General features: G+C 38.5%; 1 protein-coding gene across 1 annotated transcript; it reads right to left on the bottom strand.

Moving 5' to 3' along the window:
- Positions 1 to 1,132: 1,132 nt before the first annotated feature.
- Positions 1,133 to 2,809, bottom strand: LOC107801932 (karrikin insensitive 2 receptor CA-like). The gene is made up of 2 exons (XM_016625349.2): positions 2,294 to 2,809; positions 1,133 to 1,761 (listed from the first exon to the last, which is right to left on the bottom strand). The coding sequence occupies exons 1-2, from the start codon at positions 2,659 to 2,661 to the stop codon at positions 1,314 to 1,316; spliced, it is 816 nt and encodes a 271-aa protein (XP_016480835.2). The 5' UTR covers positions 2,662 to 2,809; the 3' UTR covers positions 1,133 to 1,313.
- Positions 2,810 to 7,714: the final 4,905 nt, after the last annotated feature.

The raw sequence follows: 7,714 nt of genomic DNA, 5'->3' as shown, positions 1-7,714 counted from the left end.
GTTTACCCAAAATGTTGACCAAAGTTAACTAGAATCAACTTTTAACCCAAAAATTATTATTTCCTCAGTTTTCACAAAAAAGCTTTTCGGATACATGCCCGGACTGCGCACACAAATCAAGGAGGAATAAAATGAGGTTTTGAAATCCTCGGAACACCGAATTGGGTTCTAAAACATAAGATGACCTTTCGGGTCATCACATCACCGCATCAACAACATGCTCCTCTTCAACATCATTGGGAGTTGCCTCCCGAACATGTCGTGGATACTGATTGTCGTGGACCGGCAAAGCATCATCCCCTCATTGTGAGTGTCACTGACTGAATCCTCATGATGAGGCTAGTCTCCTTGAGCCTTAGGGTTGTGCGTGTTGTTAACACCATTATCTGCCATTTTTTATGATTTTTTGCAAAGACAAGTAATTAGAACACGTTAGTAAAAGAGGCAAGGATCAACTTAATTACACAGATGTCTAGGCCCCACGGTGGGCGCCATTACCCATAAAACAGTATAGTTGAATTTATACGTAGTTTCTAGATAAGTGAATTAATTCGATCATGAAATAATAAAATAATTGAAAAAATACGCGATACTTAGCCTTGAAATGAAGATAAAATAACAGAAACAATGATTCTGGGAGCGAAGCTTCCGGACACAACAACGATAAAATCAAGGAATAAGAATGTAAAAATATATAGAGCTTTTGATTGATTATAGCATAAGTTTGCCAGAAAATTCGTGTCCTTTACAATGATAACAACACTCACTATTTATAGCTGCACCTAGGGGATAAGGTCCTGGGACCATGCCCTCCTTTAATGTCAATTATGAAGGCCATTGAAGAAAGTGTAATGGTGAGCATAAATGACAAATTCTCTGTAACGGGCAGTGCACTAAATGCTATGGAATATTCTCCATTAAATACTATCGGGTGGATGGTATTTATTGCATCTTTACGAGCATCATTCTTTCTGGTAACAAACGGAACTGTTGCCTTTGGTGCTACCTATCCTCTGCTTTTGGCTCCACGTGTCACTCTCTTATGCGACCACTTGGCCTATACAATAGTTAACCAATTAATTGTACTAGCTTAGAGGAATGAAAATAGAGGATTCTCAACAAGTGTAGGAGAGAAAGAGAAACCTAATTGATTTATTGATCGACAATTTTCCATCATTTTCATTTGAAATTTGCAAAGTTGCAATCATAGGGATTGCTTTGCTATGAATTCCATTTAGCAAAGCAAGATAACTTTGTACATATATCCAAAATATATTCAACTTCCAAGTAACTGCCTAATACAGTAGTACTAATTAATCAACGGCAATATCATAACGAATATGCCTAAGCAACACCGGAATAACAACATCAGGTGAACTCAGCTGCGGCAGATGGCCATCCGTCGACATTACCTCCACGATAGATCCGCCGCCGAGGTTCTGGTGAAGGTATTCAGAAACCACCACTGGTACAACCAAATCCTTCATGCTTTGAATTATATGACAGGGAACAGTCACATGAGGCAACAAATGCCTTAAATCACTTAGGAATATGATTTGTAACACGCTTAATGCAATGTCTGGTCTCATGTTGAATAATGTCCTGCTGAGTTCCTGTACTGCCACTGAATCCATGTCACCTCCTACAGCTAAAAGTGCAAAACCAGAACACCATGCCTTGTAATTTGATCTCATTGTTTCAAACAGTTGATCCAGATCTTCTTGCTCGAATCCTCCGTAATAGTCCACGTCATTCAAATACCTAATTAGATTTATTAATTCAAGTTAGAAAGATAAGTTTCAGAATTTCATGGAACTATCCCTAAGCCAAATAAAAAAAGGATCCAGCACACCATTGTAATAATAAATAAACCTAACAAACAACTGTCGTGCCCAACGTAGACAACCAACATGTTCAATAGAAGAATTAGCTAATGATTTGCATATTTACCAGCTGAATGATTTATTTAAATTATAATAATAAACCAAAAAATAGACTCGAAGTTGTACTATTGCTCTCTCTTTCTATGACTATGACTACTCTTCATTTAAAGTTTGCTATTAGTATTTCTTTAAATTTCACCCAAAAGATTAGGTAATATCAGGGGAAATGCAAGCACGGAATCAATGCACTAACTAATTTAAAACCAAGAATATGCTTTTGTGATTTAGGTTAGTTGGTAAATAGTTGTAAGAAATAAGTGTCGTTAAGAACATCAAATTGCGACAAGGAGAAATAGTCAAAAGTTAATATTCACCAGTAAATTGTAAGAAGGTAAAGGGAAATTAATTACCTGGGAGAACCAGAGACGGTGACAAGTTTGGTGAAGAGATCGGGACGAGCAACAGAAGCGATGACACCAACCATAGCAGAAACAGAGTGTCCAACATAAATGCAACTAGTAATTTGGAGTTCTTCCAAAATAGCGATCACATCATAGACATAGCCTTCTAAAGTTGAATACCTTTCAAAGTCAAAGTAGTCTGGGTTGGTAGTTCCAGCACCCATGTTGTCAAACAAGACAACCTTGTAATCGCCAACTAGATGAGGAACCAGATGTTTCCACACAGATTGGTCTGTCCCAAACCCATGAGCTAGGACTATGGTTCGATCCCCTATCCCTAAAACCTTGACGTTGTGTGCTTCTTCAACTATTCCCATCTCAGGTTTTCTTTAATTTGTGGAAATCAAGGATTTGTGTTTTTGGTTGCCTCTTGCGTTCTTTCTGTTGGTTAGAAATGGATGCAAGGGGAAGCCAAAGTGTGGACTTCTTTATTCTTTTATGCTTTGTTTGGGTCTTGGTCTGGAGAATGAGAGCCAGGATTATAACCACATGTTTTGGTGTCTTATTGCTCTTTGTTGATAAGATATTTGGTACTATTTCTCTGCATATTGGGCATCTGACGGCTTTATTTTAGAAAAGAAAATTTTGATATGACAATAATTTGTGATTTAAGTTTTGTGCAATGTTGTCTAAAAAGATTCTACGCTATCAATACGACTTAATTTACTATAACAAGTCATGTATCATATTTGTTATGATTAATATTACCTAGTATACAAGTCAATTTTATTTCATAAAATTGCAATCAAAAGCTAATCAACTATGATAATGAAAAACAATATGTCGTATTAGTCAATCTTTATTTGTCGAAGTACCCTAGACTTCTTAACCTTAGCTCAAGATTAACACCAAAGAAAGAGAATCTCTAATGCATGTCAATGAAGGTGTTGACGACGCAACTCGAGTAAAGAACTTCTTACTTTTCAAAGAAACAATAAAACATTACGAAATAAGGTCATTTTGCTCTCTCTCTTTTTATTAAAATATAAAAAAGTGGCAAGTTTGAGACAATTAATACTGACTTCTAGATATTTTTGTTGTTGTTTGCTATACCATCATTTTAAAAATAAGTTGAGCTCTTTCAATTCATGAAAGTAATACTTTTTGGAGCGTGACAGATGAAATAACTTCATACATATACTAGGGTGCTTTAATGGAGTGTGAATTTAAAGTAGATATATATTTTCATGTTCCATATTTCATTAAAAATTTAAAATTATCAATAACTCCTTTGTTAGAAGACAAAACCCCCAGTAGCATTGCTAAATAACTAATGACCCCAAAGTAATTCCATGATAATGCTATTAAATTTATAAGAAAAAGAAAATATTAGTGCATAAATAATAGGGAAATAATTTCCCTAAATTATAAGACGTCCCATCAAACTATGTTAGGTAGGAGGACCCCATAAAAATCAAATTGCTCGTCAAACTTTATTTAATTGGGAAGAAAACAGGTCACGACACTACTTCTGGTCCATTAACGTAGCTTTGGGCCAAACAGCTCTGTGCTGAGAATGCTCACTTGTCTGCATGCTCTAGGTGTGTGGTACTATTATTTTTTTAAATAAACTTTTCCAATTCCACGGGAGAAAATGGAAAAGAAAAAGAGAGAGAAAAGAAAAAGAACGAATAGATAACAAGCTTATTATACGAAAGACCCTCATCATCATCTTCATCAACAACAACAACAACAACAACAAAAAATCCAACTTAATTTCATATTTGGGTCTGGACAGGGTAGTGTGTATGCAGCCTTACCCCTATCTTATAAAGGCAGAGAGGCTGTTTCCGATAGACCCTCGGCTTAAGGAATGATAAAAATAAAGCAACAAGCAATAACATCAGTAATATAATAAGGTAATGGAAGCGAGTGACATAACAAGTACTAAAGAACTAAGAATACAAGAATAGTACTAGTTGTGATAACCCTCACTTGATTTACAAGTAAATTCTGTGTTTCGAGACCTTAAAAGCCTCCTTTCATCTCACCTCGATTTGTGTGCGCGTCCCGAACGTATATTCGGAACACTTTTATGTGAAAAATTGATAAAAATGCTAATTTGGCCTTTAAAATTGAATTTAAGTTGATTTCGGTCAATATTTTGGGTAAACGAACCCGGACCCGTGATTCGACGGTCCCGGGGGATTCCGTAGAAAAATATGGGACTTGGGCGTATGCCCTAAATTGAATTCCGAGGTCCCAAGCCCGAGAAATGAATTTTTTAAAAAAAATTGTTTAACTAAAATCTTAAGAGTTTTTGGGAATTTGAACGTATTTGAAATTGATGGTATCGGGCCCGTATTTTGGTTCCGGAGCCCGGTACAGGTCTTATATGGTATTTAGGTTGAGCCTATAAAATTTGGTAAGAAACGGACTTGAAATGACGTGAATCGGACCCTGGGTTGTTAAAATTTGAACTTAGGAAGTTCTTGAGATTTTCTTTGATTTTGATGTTAGATTCGTTGTTATAGGTGTTAATTTGGCAATTTGATCACACGAGTAAGTCCATACGATGTTTTTGAGTTAGTGTGCATGTTTGGGTTGGAGCCCTATGGGCTCAGGTGAGTTTCGGATAGGTTTCAGGATGTTTTTACACTTAGAAAAGTTGCAAGTTTTGCTGTCTCAAGTGCACAGAGATTTTTCTCTTCGCGTTCGCGTGGCTTCACTCACGAACACTTAAGGCAAATTTCCTCAGGTGCCAGTTTATTCTTCGCGAACGCGGAGCTCAGGACGCGAACGCGAAGCTGTGTGTGTGTGTGTGTGGGGGGGGGGGGGTTACCCTTCGTGAACGCGTTCCGATTCTCGCGAACGCGTAGGGTTAGTGGGCCTGGGGGAGGGATTTCAAATTGTTCTACGCGAACACGGACACCTAACCGTGAACGCGAAGGCTTGAGGAGCTGAAACTCCGCGAACGCGAGCCCTTGAATGCAAATGCGATGGCCATCTGGGCCTGACCCATCGCGAACGCAACAGGCCTATCGCGAACGCGATGAAGGCCTGGCCAGTTATTTTAAAACAAAATCAGAACCGGGCAGAACCCATTTTACTCCATATTTTCGAACTCCCAAAGCCTAGAGGCGATTTTCTTCCCACAAATTCATCCCCAAAGTGTTGGTAATCAATTCTAAACTTTACTCTTTCAATTATCCAATGTTTTTTATCACTTTTTAATAAAAAATCAAAAGTTTTCATGGTAGAAATTAGGAATTTAGGTAGAGTTAGGGCTTTTTGAATAATTGAGATTAGACCTCATTTTGGGGTCGGATTTCGAAACTAATTGTATATTTGTGCTCGTGGGTGAATGGATGATCGAGTTTTGGTCCGAACCTTGTGTTTTGATTAAGCGGGCCCGGGGTCGATTTTTGACTTTTTGGGAAAAATGATAGAAAACCTATAGCATTTATTGACGTTGTCAAATTAATTTGGAATAGATACAAGTAATTCGGAGGCGAATTCTAAAGGAAAAGTGGTGTTTGAGGCTTGAGTTGGCCGTGGAAGTTCGAGGTAAATGTTTGGCCTAACCTTAGCTTGAGGGAATAGGTATTGTGATTTAATTGCTATGTGCTAGTGTAGTGTACGACGTATAGGTGTGGTGACGAGTATCTATATGTCATTGTCAAGCATGCCCGTGAGTCTTAATTTGTAATCGTTGTGTTTTTGATAAATACTACATAATGCCTAAGTTGTTGATTCTCCGTGTTGGGCAATAATTGTGATTATTCTCGTGGTAGTTATTTATTGTTGAGTATTGGTTCCAGTTGAGGTTTCATTTGTGAAGTTAATTATTGGTACAAGTTTGGTTATAGCTAATTCCCTTGTTGGGACGTATTTAATTCTTATCGTTGGTTCCCTTGTCGGGACATGTTCATTCTCATTGTTGATTCCCTTGCCGGGATATTGTTATTTCCTTATTATCCCTTGTCGGGACTCATTTGTGATTGGTATTGAATTGTGTATTTGGATTGGGTTGCATGCCGCAATAGTTTTATATGGGATCGGGTTGTACGCCGCAACAGGGAGTAATAAGGGAGGACATGAGGGGTCGGGTTGCACGCCGCAATAGTGATAAATGATTGGATCGGGTTGCGCGCCGCAACAATAAGTGATAAAAATGGATATTGAACTGTTATTGCTTCTTTATTCTTACTGATGCAACCTTTAAAATGTTCTTATGTTTTTCTCCTAAGTTACTGTGATTACTTGAAATTCCCCTGCAGCATGTACCCATTCCCATCTTTAACTGCTAGTTTCCGTTATTATTACTTGTAGTATATGCTTTAACTGCAAAGGTTTATTTGGTAGTCTCGTCCTAGCCTCGTCACTACTTCGTCGAGGTTAGGATCGACACTTACTAGCATATGAGTCGGTTGTGCTGATACTACACTCTGCACTATGTGCAGATCCCGGTGCTGGAGCATTTGGACCATTGAGAGAGGTTGCTGCCTTCAGTCCATTAGGAGACCCGAGGTAGTCCTGCAGGCGTCCACAAGCCCTGGCATCCCCTTCTATCTTTATATTCTGTTTTCATTTACTTTAGAGACAGATTGTATCTTTCTTTCCAGACAACTGTTTGTAGTATTCGTAGATGGTCTGTGATATTATGACACCAGTTCTGGGTAGAGATGTACTTTATATTTTTCGTACTTGTATTTGGCTAAGTTATCAGATTTAGTCTTCCGCATGTCTTTAATTATTATTAATATTCCACTGTTGATCGCATGTTGTCTTAAACTATTAAAAAGGCTAAGAAAAAAGGTTAGTATCTATAATACTCGGCTTGCCTAGCTTTCACGAGTAGGCGCCATCACGACTCCCGAGGGTGGGAAATTCAGGTCGTGACACTAGTATTACTGGTAAACCTAGGAGAAACTCATAACTACCTGTCAATCCAATACCTTAATCCTCGACCTTCACACCTTCCTATCGCTTGTCATATCCCCGGTTAAGTGAAGTAATGACATGTCCTACCTAATCATCTCTCCCCAATACTTCTTCGCCCTACTCCTGCCCTTCCTCAAGTCTCCCATGGTTAACCTCTCACACTTCCTGACCGAGGTATCTATGTCTCTCTTCTTCACATGCCCAAACCCTCGCAGCCTCGATTCCCGCAACTTGTCCTTCACAGATGTCACTCCCACCTTGTCCCTAATAACTTCATTCCTAGTCTTGTCTTTCTTGGTATGCCCACATATTCATCTCAACATCCTCATTTACTTTCATCTTCTGGACATGGTACTTCTTGATGAGCCAACACTCAGCTCCATACAACATAGCCGGTCTAACCACCACCCTGAAGAACTTGCCCTTAAGTCTAGGCGACACATTTTTATTGCATAAAACCCCCGAATCTAGCTTCCATCTCATCCA

This window comes from Nicotiana tabacum, chromosome 3 (genome assembly GCF_000715075.1).
Source record: "Nicotiana tabacum cultivar K326 chromosome 3, ASM71507v2, whole genome shotgun sequence".
NCBI classification, from domain to species: Eukaryota; Viridiplantae; Streptophyta; class Magnoliopsida; order Solanales; family Solanaceae; genus Nicotiana; species Nicotiana tabacum.
The sequence above is the reverse complement of the archived record's forward strand: the minus strand, read 5'-3'. Positions and strand labels throughout refer to the sequence as shown.

Coding starts and splice junctions, on each gene's coding strand:
- LOC107801932 (XM_016625349.2), bottom strand. CDS start 2,661: ATGGGAATAGTTGAAGAAGCACACAACGTCAAGGTTTTAGGGATAGGG. Junction 1,762..2,293: donor ACCGTCTCTGGTTCTCCCAG/GTAATTAATTTC, acceptor AAATCTAATTAG/GTATTTGAATGACGTGGACT.